A 17,157-nucleotide genomic window follows, 5' to 3' on the forward strand; every position below is an offset into this window, starting at 1 on the left:
CTTTCAATGTAAAGTGCTACGATTTCAGCGCGTTCTTTTGGTGTAAATCGACTCATGGCACTAAATGACGTTTCAGAATTGTGTTTATCTGCACAAAATCGACTGGAAAATGGCTGAGTTGTTCAATGTTGAAATAGGATACATTCAGGTGGCGCACCCTGTGCTAAATAAAAATTACGGACAAAACTCACAACGCAGAATAAAATACCTTAATTACATAAGGATGAGAATATTTTCTGATAATGTTACTATTACTGTGTTAAATTCTGGATAAACATGTGATAAGGGCATATCGCAAATGAGAGCTTCTCTGTCTTTATTTTCTCTTCCATCAATAACTAGGCCGCTTTTACGTTTGACCTTAAGTACTATTCGCTTTTTTACGTGATGTATATTTGCCTTTTACCAAAATAATATAGGCAAATCAATACAATTCAAGGAGAAAAAGCCGAAGCTTGATATATTTCATACCATCATAATCCAACGGAAACTCAAACAATTTGGTATTATATAGTAAGATAGTGTGTTTAATTGTTTATTTATTGCACATTCACCAACAGACCCTTTGGCCCCAATGGTAGTTGCTTAAACTAATTCCATTTCAGAATAGAAAATGTTTTATCCAATTCCTCGTCAGGTTGAAGTCAAAAGCCGTCGCCACACTATTATACTCTCAAGTCCTCTAACAGCGCCATGGCGACCATAGTTAGTACTCCTGAACGGTGATAACACTAGTTTACAGTGATTTGTATCCCCACAATATTTTAATCATTTCCATAGTAAAATGGCCCGCTGAAAACGAAAATCCGATCGAAAAAAATTCTTGCTTTTGTATTTAAAAAAATTGCCTTTCACTTCATCACGAATATCTTCAGTTATACTCTACCGATTTTAATATCATTTGATCGACAATTGCAATACCTATCGATTATTCCTACAAAAATTTTTGGTCACTATTACAATTAGATCTCTATTTAGTAGGATGGATGTACCAATAGTCGCATACTTAAGGAATTAAATAAAAATAATTGCCATTTTCTGCGAAATTTTGGATTTTTTTATTTGTCTGTAAATTACTCAAAGAAGGACGATTTAAAAAAAATCATTCATCAGTGCATGGTTGTGTATCGGTACTCGATTCCCACCAACTATTAACATTTTGTGTTTCAACCGAACGACTGATCAAACGTGATGTCCCGTTCGAGCAGAAGTGTGTTTTAGTTTTAAGGGATTTGCGTCAAGCCGGCGCTAATCTGTTCCGACAATAAGTTAGTGTCGGTTTCTGATGAGGCGAAGCCGAAATGCAACTAAGTATGAAATAAGGATTTGTGCCCTCCTGTACAAAGACTGGTTTTACCAACAAATTTTCACCCTAGTGAGAAATTTTGGTTTTTACCAAATTTTCCTCCTTAGAGTGAAATATAGCATAGTGCTTTCGCATAGGCCTGCTAAGCCAAGACAAGTTTCGGCTTCACTGTGTCTCAACGGCATAAACAGAACTTCTGCTCGAACGGGACATCACGTTTGATCAGTCGCTCGATTGGAACACAAAGTGTGTTTTGGTTTTAAGAGATTTGCGCAAGCCGGCGCTAATCTATTCCGACAATAAGTTAGTGTCGGTTTCTGATGAGGCGAAGCCGAAACACAACTAAGTATAATCGGTGAGATTGTTTGACACATGCACACATACATACATACATACATATACACACATACAGACATATTCCAATCTCGACGAACTGAGTCAAATTATATAAGAGATTCGGCCCTGCGGGCCTCGGTTACAAAGTCGAAATTCCGACCGATTGCATGACCTTTCTATATGAGAAAGGCAAAACTCTGAAAAATTGACGTTTTGTATGTTTTACAAAAATACTCATAACTTCTTTATTTTTATCTGGATTCCAATGAAGATACGCTCATTACTTTAGAAATTGATCATATTTCTATACCCATGAATAATTTTTTTTAAATCGTTCTTCTTTGAGTAATTTACATACAAATAAAAAAGAATCCAAAATTTTATTGAAAATGGCCCTTATTTTTAATTAATTACTGAATAGAGATCTAATTGTAATAGTGACAAAACATGTTGTAGGAATAATCGATAGGTATTGCAATTGTCGATCAAATGAAACATAAAATTCATTAAAATCGGTTGAGTACTGGAGATATTTGTGATGAAGTGAAGGGTATTTTTTTAAATACAAAAACGGGTTTTATCGCAATACCTCAAAATCTGTTCCATACAGAACTTTTTCGACCGCATTTTCATTTTCAGCGGGCCATTTTACTACGGAAATGATAAAAAAAAGTTGAGGACAGCACTTTTTGAAATTTGTAAACTAGTATAATCATAAAAGAGAGTTCCTGTATAGCAGTGGTTTCAACCTTTTTCGTTCCATGTAGCCCCTTCCGAATATTGATCACCATCATGCACCCCTTTTTGAAAATTGCTTTCCACGACGCCACAATTTTTCAATTAGAAACTGTTCCTAAACTTTCTCAGCCAGCATCATAATTATTAATGCACTGAAACAATATATGATGTGAATATCCGATGGAAATGTTTGAATAACAAGATAAAATTTGCTTAGCAAAATTCACCCCTACCATAGTCCAATTCCAATTCGACAAGTTCGAACGCTGGCTTGAAGATCCAGGCGCCCAAGGATTGTAGGGCAAACCACCCTGGCAGACAGTAAGTCCAAGACAAACAGGACCCGAGAGCAGTCCCTCCGGATGCCTAGAGTGTCGAGCTGTATTAACTGACGAAGTACAATGAATATGAACCAGAGTTGGACAACCTCGATTCTGTCAACGCCGTTCGGGTTGAGTGAACCAATTGGTTGATTGGGGTTACCGCGTGAACGTAACGATTGAGCATTTACTCGGGTTCAAAACCATTCAGTTTAGATCGCACCCCGTACTAAAGCTCTCTAGTTCACTCTGAAGCAACTTGGCATCGGTTTTATCCCATATTTGTCGAAAACTTTTCATGTCATCGGCGAAAGAAAGGCGGGGTCCTTGTAATTTAATATTGCAGTCGTTAAAGTAGAGGAGGAATATTACTGGACCAAGAGGGATTCCTTGTGGGATGTCGGATGTAGCGAGGAATAGTGCAGATAGACAGCCTTTAATGCTGATTTGGAGTTGCCTTTCATCGAGGTAGGAACGAAACCAGCGTAGAAATTGTCCATGAATACCGAGTTTATATAGTTTCGCTATTACGATATTATGGTTGATTCTGTTGACGGCCACAGATAGATCCAAGTAAATAGCATCGGTCTGCGAATCCATCGAGTACATATATTGTAAACGAGAGCTGGTTGGTCGTTGTAAAAGTCGGCTAAAGGAACGATCGATTTTTTAATTGATGACTGCAATGCTAAATTGTACCTCCATGTTTGTAGCTTTTCAAACTGTAGGAATTTATTAAAAAATGAATTAAAAATTTGATAATGGTTTAAAATAAGAATTATTTTTTTAAATTGTTCACTAAAACGTGCGAAGATGAATTTTTCAACTTCTTGAGGGTACATAATCTACACATTACCGTTGTGACCAAAACTTGTTTGAATCCAATTATAAAATTTAAGAGTAACTCTAATTTTGTTATTGATTATTTTGATGGAATTGTTGGAATCTGCAGAGAAATCGCAATAGCGGTTAATCGCTGATCGAAAGTTACCAAGATTAGTTTCAACTGAATGAATCTAATTTTGATATCATTTTTATTGCTGCAGCTTATTTGCCATTTTAATCCACTGGCGAGCAAACTAATTTTCTTGAAAGGAGATTCACTTCCAAGAAATCGGTCGAAATTCTTCATATTCGGTAATTTTAGCGCTAAACACTGATTCTCAAAACAATTTCAGCGATTAACTAGTTCTTAATGAATGCTCTACTGGCTATTATTTAGGTATGTGTCCAAATGGACCTACGTGCTATTCGTCTGTAAGCAATCCATCTACAATTGATTTGGTTTAGACCGACACGCACAAGGGTGCGCCATAACAGCCGAAACCAATAATTCTTCAAACGATCTGAATCGTTGCGTCATAACGTCCGAAAGAGATTCTGCATGATAATTTCCGATAAGCTCTTAGCGCACCCTGATATTGGGACATTATGGGGTAGAGGTAAGTGTCATGAAGTCCCGGATTATACGACGCATAGGCACTACGTTTCGAATATTATGACGCATAGGCAGTGCCTCATAACAGCCCAGGTCATAAGGTCCCGAAAGGAGGTGCACCATAGAACATTGTGAAGCACAAAGGGTGCGTCATAGAAACCGAAAATTTGTGTGTGTCATAAGTTACGGAACTTACAAAAAGAGTATTCGGGTTCGAGTCGGGTCCGGGTATGAAAAAACTCATACCCGTTCATCTCTAGTCCTCAAGTCGAGGTAGTTCTCGAAGCAGCACAATTTAATCTTCAGAATAAATGTGCAGCAACTATGAATCTATCCCGCCTTGTGCAGGAAGAAAAAGCTTCCATAGCTTTAGTTCGAGAGTCATATTTCCATGTTGAAAAGCTACTTAGCCCCATCTTCGTGGCTTGAATCAAAACAGGTATGACAAATCCACGTGACATGTGCCATGAATGTAAAGTTGTAAATAGTGCTCTTGACGAATGTCTTATATCCGACCTCACAACTCGCGATTTTTGTGCTATCACAGTCAATATGATTGTTGATAACGACGAATTTCGCGCCAAATCGTATTCCGAGTTGGCAGCACCCTCTCAGATTCTAATGAAACTTTCTGTAAATGAAGACTTTGTCACAAAAAGCCGCTTTGCATATTTTGTTTTTCCAAAAATGATCTATACTTTCTTTTGAAAGGGCCAAACTTTTTTACCACTTTTTTTTCAAATGGCTATAGTCTAAAAATGCCAAATCCTACAAAAAAATGTTTAAGAAGTGGTTTTCACAAAATTAGTCAAATTTTCGAATAAAAATATTGAAAAAAATCTTCATTGCTCTGAAAAAAAACGATTTTAAAAATTTAAAGTCGATTTACAAAAAAAACCATTTTTGATTTGTATGAAATTTTGTTCCAAGATAGATAATTATGTTCCCTACTTGCCGTCAACAATTCAAATTGGGCACTTTTAAGGAAAAAAAGTTATTTGAAAAAAACTTTTCCTTGTCCAAACTGATTTTTTTCTTCAGTGTATTTTTATCGAAAACTAAACCAATGAAAGTCATAATCATCTCAGAATTCAATAAAACTCAGTTTGTGAGAAGATCTTGTTTAATTTAGCAACTAAGCATATTTTTATTAAGGGGTAAACTACTTTTTTCATTTTTCTTGAAATCTATTTTTTTTTATTATTTTATCTGAAAGTACAACTCCTTGAGAATGTTTTCCCAAATTTATATAAAAATCCGGGAAATAGATCGAAAGTTTCAGCGTTTCCAAGCGCGCTTCGTCTACCAAGAGCAGTGGTAATTTGAAATTTTTAATTCAATTATCTCGAAATGTTGTTTTACTAAAAATGATTTTTCCGTGATCACGATTGCCGAAAAGTACTCAATCAATTTTCTTGAATTGGAATTTTTTGAGTTTTGGGATTTTAGATGATCTATTGGTCTCCAATCGCGATCACTGCAAACCGCTTAAATAAAAAGGGTTTCGGGAAAAAAGTCATAACTCCGCCAATTATCAATTTATTTTTGTAAACTTATGCTTGTTTATTTTACTGAAAAATGTGCTACCAAAATATTATAAGTTTGATGCAATGAAATCATTGCTTTATTCCTTTACGTAAATGCAAACTTTCTTGACATTTTTTATCACTAAAAGGTATGTAACCCCTTAATCAAGAATCCAATTTAAAAGAGTTTATGTCTTGTTTATGTTTTTTGTTTAGTGCTGAGGAAGAATTAGAGAAAGAAATAACGACCACAACATTATGTATTGAATTTTACATAATTATTGATTTATTTTATATATTACATTTATCTCAAAACTATCTTCATGCATGCTATTTTGTATTATTTCTATACAAGGAAAATATTTTTGGTTCATCTTCTGAATTAGAATATCTTTTTGCATCTTTACTTTGCCCCTAGGAATGGGCACAAAACTGTGGAATTTTTGAGTTCCAGATATTGTTTTGGCGTTATTATACAGCACTTAGAGTTCTTCTGACATTTTGTTGTATTGTTCAGTGGATATGTAGCAGAAAATTAATTTTGTGATATTTTTATCAGTTTGTTCAACTGCCCAGTTATATAACTCTCGGGGACTTGTTATGGTATTTCCATAGTCGCGAGCAAGACTGGCTCTTTTTGCCATTCGCTTGAGAGTGCCACCAATAGCATCACAGGGCGCTTTTCATGGGATGCTGCAACAAAATGCCATTCTGCACTTAACTCATACTTTGACTGGAATCTACACAAGCTTGCAAAGTTTTTCTTATTTTTGTGTTGTGCTGCTGCTCCATCAGACATAAAATATATTTTGGAAATGTTTGTCAATTGTTTCATAAAATTTATCGGTTGTGAGAGGAACAAATGAACTACAGTCTTCAAGTCATCCAGTCATTTAGTCTTTCAACCTTCCAGTCTTCCGATCTTCCAGTCTTCCAGTCTTCGTTCAAGTTTGTTATGAATATATACCAAATTCGTTACTGATACTTTTTGCATGTATCAGACAACTAGCAGCTGGGAAAGTGGATTCTGAGATGATTATGACTTTCATTGGATTAGTTTTCGATAAAAATACACTGAAAAAAATCAGTTTGGACAAGGAAAAGTTTTTTTCAAATAACTTTTTTTTTTCTTGGAAGTGCCCAACTTGAATTTTTGACGGTAGGTAAGGAACATATTTACCTATCTTGCAACAAAATTTCATCCAAATCAAAAATGGTTTTTTTTTGTAAATCGACTTTAAAATTTTAAGATCGATTTATTTCAGTGTAGGAGTCAATGAAGAATGTTTTCAATATTTTTATACAAAAATTTTACTAATTTTGTGAAAATCACCCCTAAATCATTTTTGTGTAGGATTTGTCATTTTTAGACTATAGCCATTTGAAAAAAAAAATGATAAAAAAGTTTGGCCCTTTTTAAAAGACAGTCTAGATCATTTTCGGAAAAACGAAGTACGCAAAGTGGCTTTTTGTGACAAAGTTCTCATGTACAGAAAGTTTCATTGAAATCCGAGAGGGTGCTGCCAACATTTGTTCGAGTTGGCGCGAAATTCGTCAAACAGAAAATACGTATACTGTTCGATATGACTGCCGCATAATGAATCATCACCTTCTGATGGTTTCAAAAAAGTTGTATCATACTGTGGCAGAAATGGGTTTCTACTCATAAGGGCAGGGATGCAAATGCGCACCCCATAATTTGGGGCAGCTAAGATATCAATTTGAGAGGCATTGGTGGAATACTTAAGTAGCACAAATCTAGGAAATTGTAAAACATTTGCACGACCTGGCAGAAAAGAGGTGTTAGATATAACTCTATACTCTGACAGTATTATGCATGAGTTGGCAAACTGGCTCATACCCAACGAGCTCGAACCGTCGTTAACTGATCATAAGTACATTGTCTTTGATTATTTAAACGTATAGATCTAACACCCTCTTGCGGTTCTACTGTGTAATAGTTCAATTTAAACATGTGATAGTACAAAATTGGATTTAATGGTGTGAACTTCCACTCTTTTTGCCTTTCTCCTATAGAAAGGTTATGCAATCACTCTGAACATCGTCAACTTAATCCCGACCCGGAGTGCCGTCTGTTATATACCATTCGACTCAGTTCGTCGAATTCGACAAATGTCTGTGCGTATGTGTGTGTATGTATGTATGTGACCAAAAATAAGCACATCGGTTACTCAGGAATGGCTGAACCGATTTCATCAAACTTAGTCTCAAATGAAAGGTACAACGTTCCCATAGGCTGCTATTGAATTTCATTAAATTCCGAGTTCTGGTTCCGGAGGGTTTAAGAGTACGGACAAACAGCAAATTCACATTTTCGCCTTTCTCCTATAGAAAGGTTGTGCAATCACTCTGCACATCGTCAACTTAATTCCGGCCTGAGGGCCAATTTTTTTTGACTTGCATAGGTTTTCTGTATTTTAATAGGGTCGTAGTTAGGGGATACGGTGAGACCCTCCCCCCCCCCCACATCACTCACCACCCTTCCCTAAACCGCCCTTCCCTCATCAAGTATCCCTCTACTGGAATAAAATTTTCTAATTCCTCTAGAATAAATTTTCCTAGTGGGTCTGAAAAACCAGTGCAAATTTTAGTTTGAATAATTTTGAGTTGAGAAACTTTAAAATTTCTTAACGTTTCAGCGTCGACATATAGCGACTCAAGTTAGTAGCTGTCGATTCATTGTACGTATGTGTTAATCGCACTGAATATTTATTAGACATTTCCACCATTATATTAAACATAACCACCCATAGAATCGTAGTTTGGATAAATGAGAAAGGCACAATTGCACCACTAGGTGGATTAAAACGAGTTTTGATCAAACCGTTGATTCATGCAGAACATCTCCACTCCTTTCGGATTCTCGGTAAATCGAAAACTAAGTCGCTTACCACAACAATATTGATAGTTGCGAAAAATGCTCTGATCGCTTAAAAATGGGTAAATTTTTTGATAAAAATAAACGAAAAAAAATCCGCGATTGTGGATGTGCTCTTTCGAAAAATGCTTCGGCTCATGGTATAGAGATTCAAATTTCAATACTAATCGAGTGCAGCAAGGTTGAAGCAATGTCACTTTTCGATGATCTGCCAGAAGATCTTCACGGGTGTGTCTTTTCAATCCCCTCTAACTTGGCTTGAGGTATACTTTTGTTTAGTTACCTACCCCCCCCCCCCCCCCCGTATAACGAACAAAGCTCTACCTGGCTGATACAGAAATTGGAAGGGCCTAAGTGGAGACTTCCAATTTTATTTTCGAACCATATAGTCTTCACCAGAATAAGATGTTCCTTCACATTCACACGACAACACACACATCAATGACAATGTCTCATCGGGTGTGTTGTCGTTCTGTTATCTAAATATCCAATCGCATGTATTGATAAATCTGTTTAGATTAGATCACACCCCGTACTAAAGCTCTCCAGTTCACTCTGAAGAAACTCGGCATCGTTTTTATCCCGTATTTGTCGAAAACTTTTCATATCATCGGCGAAAGAAAGGCATTTGATATTGCAGTCATTAAAGTAGAGGATGAATATTACTGGACCAAGATGGCTTCCTTGTGGGATGCCGGATGTAGCGAGGAATGGTGCAGATAGATAGTCTTGAATGCTTATTTGGAGCTACCTTTCATCGATGTAGGAACAAAACCAGCGCAGAAATTGATAATGAATACAGAATTCATCCAGTTTCGCTATTGCGATATCATGGTTGATTCTGTCAAACTCCGCAGATACCTCCATGCAAATAGCATCGGTTTGCACGACTGAACGAGAGCAGGTTGGTCGTTGTAAAATTCGGCTAAAGGAGCGATCAATGTTTCAATTGATGATTAAATTCTACATCCATGTTTTAAGCTTTTCAAACTGTATGGAAATTTGTCAATAAATGGAAATGTTGTAATGGATTCAAATTTTAATAATAACTTTGAATAAGCTTTATTTTTTAAAAAATTGGAATGCTTGTTCACTAGAAACGACTAAGACTTCAACTTCTTGAGGGTACATAATATACATACTATTGCTGTTGCGACCGAAACTTTTTTAAATCCAATTATAAAATTGAAAAGTAACTCTAATTTTATTATACATCAATTTGATCGAATTGTTTGATTCGGCGGAAGAATCGCAATAGCGGTTAATCGCAGAATCAAACATCGCATTTTACTCACAAGGTGATCGAAAGTTACCAAGATCAGTTTCAATTTCAATGAAACTAATCTTGGTATCATTTTTATTGCTGTAATTTATTTTCAGTTTCGATGTACTGGCGAGTAAACTAATCGCTTGAAAGGGACCTAACAATTTGCAAGAAATCGGTCGAAATTATTCATAATCGATAATTTTAGCGCTAAACGGCAATCCTGGAATAACTTATCAAAACCTTTCCAACGGTAAACTACTTTTTAATTGTTGCTCTGGTGGTTGCTATTCACGTCAAAGGCCGAAATGGACCTACGTGCTATGCGTCTGTAAGTAACACTGCGAAACAAAATTAAAAAAAAAAAAAAAAGCAGAACGAAAAAAATGGCGAAAACAAATTTAAATTTTTTTTTAGTCCCAGGGACTTAGCAATTTTTGAAAAAATGATTCGAAATTCGAAAAGTTTATTGTGATGCCCTATGATTGAAAAACAAATCCCATCGAACTGGGCTTGGGAGCAGAACAAATAAAAAGATGGCAGGGATTTAGGGTTCCAACCAAATCGTCGTGAAGAAAGTTTTGAAAAAAAAAAATGGAACGGGGTTTCACACTTTAAAACCACAGAGAACAGACGTCCATCTTCAGCATTCAGCTTGTGTAAAATCTCTAACGGTTTCGAAGGTAGTTTGGATATCTAAACCAGGTGCGCTACTGTCGTCATGTTTTTTTGTGGCTGAGTGCGACAGAATTGACAGCGGTTATTCCTCTACCCAGTCATACTAGTCCGGAACCGATTCGTACTTCCAGCATGAATTCCAGCTCAAATGCGTCAACCGATAGAGTCGGAATCGGTTGATTTCTTTGAGCTAGATTCTATGCTGAATCCATCCAGGATTTCGAACCGGTTCCAGAATCGATTTGACGGATAGTTGGGATAGGTTGGTGTGGCGGCGCTAGTGTTTTTCGTATATTAATTCAAATGTTTACACACGTTTTTTAAATATTTTTGTTCGATCATGGATGTCTGTTCTCTGTGTTAAAACCTTTGAAAAATAGCATCTTTTAGGTGAAAATGGGAATTTTAGATCGAATTTTCCCAAAAAACTGGGCTTGAGAGCAGAACAAACTGAAATGATGGTAGAGATTTAGGGTTCCAACCACTTCAATGTAAAAAAAGTTTTTGAAAAAAATTGGAACGGGACTTTAAAGTTTAAAACCAAAATTTCGTGAATTTTTTGAAAATAGCGTCTTTTAGGTGAAAATGGAACGGGAATTCACAGTTTAAAATAGAAGTTTCGTGAATTTTCTTAAAACAACTTCTTTTAGATGAAAATGGGCATCTTTGATCAAATTATCCCAACGATCTGGGCTTGGGATCAGAGCAAATAAAAAGACGGCAGGGCTTTAGGGCTCCAACTAAATCATCGTGAAGAAATGTTTGAAAAAAATTGAAACGGGACTTCACAGTGGAGAAAAGGAAGCCGTCGGAAATCTGCTTTCACATAAGTCTCGTCATTCATGACGAGACACTGTATTCGTCGCGATTCGGCGCCTTTTGGACTTTGTACGTCTTTCGCGTTTTTTTGCGTTTTGCGCAAAAGTTTTGCTTGAGATCCTTCACACAATACTGTGATCCATTTTGGACACTTTTTTCGTTCCTTCTGTGAAAACGCGACTTACCGAAGATTGGACCGTTCCCAGCTTCTTGCTAATAGCACGATGAGAGATCCGAATTTCTAGGTACGTGCGCCAAATTAGTTTACGCTACTGATGTTCTTTCGACTTCATTTTCTCGACGGTTACACAATTGCCAGCGAATCTTACTCAATGTGAACGATACACAATCACGAGAACATACCTAATGAAAAAAGTACAACAATTTGAAAGTGGTGCAATCTGATTCCGTACACCCTTTAACACATTGGAATATTTTCTACTGGAATTGATTTTTTATGAAATGACTGTCATCGGAGGCTAGTTAATGCCACGGAGGTTACTTTACACCTAATTTAGAGTGCGATATTTGAGCTTAAGCACAGAGAACATACATATAAGCTAGACGCAACTTTCCCGAAAAACTTACACAGGTTTTTCACATTCAAATGAAAATACGTTGAATGTTGCCATCCCATACAGGTTTGCATGCATGAATCACCATTGTATTCAAGTTTGCACACAAGTGCCATATAGAGATTGCTGGCCGATCGTTGCGCCGGCCAGTGGCAAGTTGCTACTTGCTGTTATCATTTCAAACCGACAGTTTTATTTCTTACACAAGTTGAAAACTTTACTTGCATGTCAGTTATCAGTGGCTTACGTAAGTTCAACCAACGAATGTTTTGCCTTTGTTAAAAAATAACAAAATTTGAACTACAAGCTCAAATATCATTTTCTAATCTTGGTGTAATGTGTCCCCCGTGGCATGAAATCGCCCCCGATGACGGTCCCCGTTAAAAATTAAATTGACACGAAACTGCGTGGACATTGTGCGGATAGGGAGGTAGAGGATCAGGAATAATCTACATATGTCCATGGACGGGCTCAAAATCGAAGGTTTTTGTATATGAACGGACCCTTACCAACGCCTTAAGAAGTGCTTACTAAGCACAGTTTAGAGTGATAAGGTTAGTGTACAGTAAAACATAGAAAATTCATTAAAAATGTATATTTTCAGAAATTGAATCAACTGGCAAATATCCAGTTGTCAAGAACTCACGGCTTCATTCTCTTTGCCTTATTTGCTAGAGAACTTTCCTCGTCAACTAATTCCTCTTTGATGCTGCATACAGTAATGTTTTCAGCCTGGTGGACCTTCTTCTTGTGTGCAGTCAACTCCCAATTTTGATAGAACCGTGTGTCTTTACATATGTCACATGCAAAAGGGCGTTCGCCAGTATGAATGCGACGGATATGAACCTGCAATTTTGTATTGCGTTGGTATATTTTGTCGCAGAAATTACACTTGTATGGGTGAATGCCCTCGTGCGCCAATTGATGAACATTTCGGGCGGAATATGTTCCGAACGATTTTTCACATTTATTGCATTTGTAAGGTTTTTCCCGAGTGTGAACTTTACCATGATGAACGAGATGGGCCTTCGATTTAAACCGGCTGGAACAAATCTCACACACGAAGGGGCGCTCGTCAGAATGGGAAACTAAGTGGATGTGAAGGTCTGATTTCCGAAGGAAACTTTTAGAGCAATCCGGTTCGGTACACAGGAATCGTTTCAAGTCAGAGTGCAGCAAGCGATGCGATTGCAACGTACTGCTTGTATAGAAGGATTTGTTACAGGTTTCACAAGTATATGTTCGATCCGCATGCGTTTTCATGTGATTCAATAAGGACCCACGACATGTAAACCGAGCTGTACACTGTTCACACACGTGGTTTTTTTCTCGATAGACATACGTTTGATGAAAATGTAAACGTTTCTCGCTGACAAACCGTTTGAAGCATACCTGACACTCGAACGGCTTGGCGTTATTTTTTATTCTCATTTTCTTATGTTGGTCAATCGAATGCTGCTGCAGATCTCCGGACTCAGCAAAATGCATTTCGCATCCACAGCAAATGATTTTGCCTTCATGCAACGGCTCGTCAAGTCTTTGAACAAGAACAATTTGCTCTTCGCCAATATCCGTTTCAACTGTATACTGAACTTCTTCAACTGTCTCTTGGCCAACTTCTAAGTATTCGGCATACTCATATTCTTCTTCCGTAGGATGTTCCAATGTCTCGTATTCTTCATTTTCTTTTTTATCTCCTTGGGAAGGATCAGCATCAGAAAAATTGTCCGCTGTATACTGGGTCTCATCTTCCGCAGCACTATCCGAACAGTCAGCATCTAGAGGCGCAGGTGTTATTAGTTCCTTTTTAACAGATTCGCTGCCTTCCTCTTGCAAATTTTCTTCACTCAGTGTTTCTATTTCTTCCGTTACTGTCTCGTTATATTCCTGGTTATCAGCGGTATGATCTTGTGGATCAAATAGACTCATCAGTTTGTTATTTTCAGCAACATTTTTGATAACATCAGCAGATATATATGACAACTTATTAATCTCGGTCGATTCTACATCGGAATTTCCTTTTAGTACCTCTTTCTTCAGATACAATTCTACAACCTTGATACTAGAATAAATGAATTTATTAGTTTGTTGGCATGCATGCCGAAGTATTAAATACACACTTTTCACGACTCTTTTCCAATATACTTCTAAGCGTTCGATCCGAATCCAAACATTTCCGTCTAATTTTGTACGATTTGACCACATCTTCAGAACATTCTTTACATATGAAACGCGGAAGCCCATCACCTTTCGCAATCTAAGCGGGAGATAGAAAATATATTGCAAAACTAGATGGATTACAATTTGACTGACCTCTAATCCGGTGAAATAACTCATCATTTCTGCAATGGAAACCTGTTCCAATTTGGAGAACAAGGAAAGAAACACATCAGCTTCCTCTACCAAACAAACACGACATACATCCATTTTAAAGGAGCACTTCCCAGAATTTAAAGACAATATGCTGAATGTGGATATTCACTTAAATAGTAAACGTGATAAATTATTCCTCAGTAACTTTAATTTTCAGTGTTTACTATTTGCAAAACAGCCGTTTATTTTTGTTGATAAAAATGACATCAGGCAGCAGGGATGCCAGGTGATATTTTGAAAAATCCGTGCGCGGGCCATTTAAAAATCTGTGTCTGTGTTACGGAAAACGTACAAATTAGTTTGAAACCAAGATGTGGCGACCTTTTTCTTTGCTTTCGAGCGAGACAAAAATTTAGCGCAAGGTAAAAAATTGAGAAAACTGTGGAAATCTGTGCAGTTTTTGCAATCTGTGCAGCATATTGCAAATCTGTGAAACACAGATAAATCTGTGCACCTGGCATCCCTGTCAGGCAGTAAAAATGCAATGCTGCCCAGTTAAGCTCAGCCGGAATTGAACTGGAATTCTGGCTGGTTCCAGTTCGTACACGGGCTCCAGTGACACAACCGATTCTAACTAGAATCGGTTGTGTCACTGGAGCCGGAATACGAACTGGAACCAGCCAGAATTCCAGTTCATTTCCGGCTGAGCTTAACTGGGTGTATATATACAAAGAGAATAGTGAAAGAGACGAAGAGTGAAAATCAGTCAAAACGGCAACACTCCCTTTATGATGATTTCAACACTAGAATTTTGGCAACCGCTTCTACAGGCAGCACTTTAAATGACTCCTATTATATTTTGAAAACAAACCGTATGTCGATCGATGGATTTGTTTATCAAACGATGTGCATTTCGAAACAAAGAGATGAAATAATTCTAAAGCATATTTTTACTCATACATATACTCTAGAATGCACCTTACAATCACGATTGAAATTTCTTTTTTGATAGAAGTACAATACTTATCTCCTCTAACTCAGGCATGAGTAATGTTTATTTACATTGCACGATTGGTCTGCTCAATAAGGTATTTTTGGCTTCACACTATTCGTCTCTTTCCCTATTCTCTTTGTATATATAGATCTGGCAGAACACACGGTTTGCTGGTATTGGCAACCAAAAATATGTAAACAATCCAGAAGCACATCGGGTCGACGTCATAGCGTTCACACAATTCAATGGAAGCGGTACAAGAGGGTGACGTGACGTCATATTTTCGTAGCCAACATAAGAACTTTGCTTGTAACAAAATGAACGAAATTAATTTTTAATACGAACGAGGAGCCCTTTAGTTTACATCAAATCAGTTAAAGTGTTCATTGTTTTCCTTTGTTTACTGCTACTATTGTTTGTTGATGACATTTTAAGCGATTTTGACGTTGTCAAACTGACCCCCATCGATCGGTTGAAAAACGATGTTGCCTATTGTCAAACTCTGTATGTGGAGATAGGGATGCCAGTTACCTGAAGCGGTACGAACGGTATGACGAAAGCAAGTCGATTTATTCTATGATCACTCACACCACTCATGTAAGATTCATCTTACGAATTCCAAAGAGCCCTCTTCGCCATACCTGTATATACTCATTGGAAGGAATGGGCGATGTCGATGCGATTTTTTTAAAATCGATCTTTTTATTTCTAAATATTTTGCATTTGATCTTTTCGGAACGATTTTGAAAAAAATTTCACTTAAAATTTGTATTACAGACATTAAATGTCTGTAATACAAATTTTTAGTGAAATTTTTTCAAATTTTGAAAAAAAAAAAAAGAATCTGGCATCTCTGTGCATCACAAGTGTTCTGCCCGAGCTCGGGAGGGAAGAAGAGCGTATCCGCATAAGAATACGAAGAGTCGCAGATTTGCCAAACACAAAACAGATTCAAGATAATCTGCATAAGGTGTATGCATGTGTGTACAATAATATGACTGCTGTCAAACGCCTTGAGAAGCTGAAAAAGGCTGAAAGCTCTAGTTTCTATATTCAAAACTTTATGTTTGAAATAATTCGTTTTTAATAATCGTTTTTAATAATCTCCTTTTTTACGAAATGAAGCAGTATTTACGTAATATCAATCTTGCCAATCGTAAAGCGGACCCTACACGTGCAGAAATATTGTCAATAAATCGATTATTGAGCAATATATTGATCGTGTAAGGGTATCTTGAAAATATTGATCATGTAGAAATCAAATGGGATTGACGTATTGAAGCAGTCTTGGCAATATTTTTATTAACAATATTCTTGTCCCGTGTATGGTCCGCTTAAAACCAACATTCTTGCTTTACGTATGCGTATGCCTTATCTGCTATTGAGTTCAACAAGATGACGACACGAATGAACTTTTGATGAATGAAGTTCATGTTTGACAATTCTCGGTGGTTTGTTTACTTTGTCAGTTGCGTGAGTGCGAGTGCAACGGGTGCCCACTTGTTACATTGGAACTCACGCAACTCCCATGTAAACAAACCACCGAGAATTGTCAAACGAAGTTCATCCGGCTCATTTTGCGAGGTTATGTCTATTGGTGTAAAACCTAATTATCTTGGGTTTTCACGTTATTTGCAGTTTGACAAGACTAAAATTGACAAGACCATAATTTGATGTAGGAACGGTCTATCCCTAAGAATGATCATGATGGGCAGTCCCTCGGTTCTGCCCCTATAGGCATGCACACAGAAAAAAAATATTGGTAAAAGTAAGAGTATTCCGCTCTTAGCAAAAAACAACCAACGCCAACTATTAGGTTGAAAGTAAAACTTTTAAATTAATCAAGAATAATAATCAAAGTAAAAGTTTTCCTTTTTATCAAATGAAGAATACTACTCAAAACAAAAGTTTTATTTTTAAGCTAAGAGTATGCCTTGGTTGTTTTTTGCTT

The 17,157-nt window shown here is 36.9% G+C and overlaps 1 protein-coding gene across 1 annotated transcript; it reads right to left on the bottom strand.

Moving 5' to 3' along the window:
- Positions 1–12,508: 12,508 nt before the first annotated feature.
- Positions 12,509–14,457, bottom strand: LOC131683656 (zinc finger protein 436-like). Its single transcript, XM_058965822.1, has 3 exons — positions 14,213–14,457; positions 14,020–14,156; positions 12,509–13,961 (listed from the first exon to the last, which is right to left on the bottom strand). Exons 1-3 carry the CDS (start codon positions 14,324–14,326, stop codon positions 12,542–12,544), a joined length of 1,671 nt encoding a protein of 556 aa, XP_058821805.1. The 5' UTR covers positions 14,327–14,457; the 3' UTR covers positions 12,509–12,541.
- Positions 14,458–17,157: the final 2,700 nt, after the last annotated feature.

Source organism: Topomyia yanbarensis, chromosome 2, assembly GCF_030247195.1.
Source record: "Topomyia yanbarensis strain Yona2022 chromosome 2, ASM3024719v1, whole genome shotgun sequence".
Taxonomy (NCBI): Eukaryota; Metazoa; Arthropoda; class Insecta; order Diptera; family Culicidae; genus Topomyia; species Topomyia yanbarensis.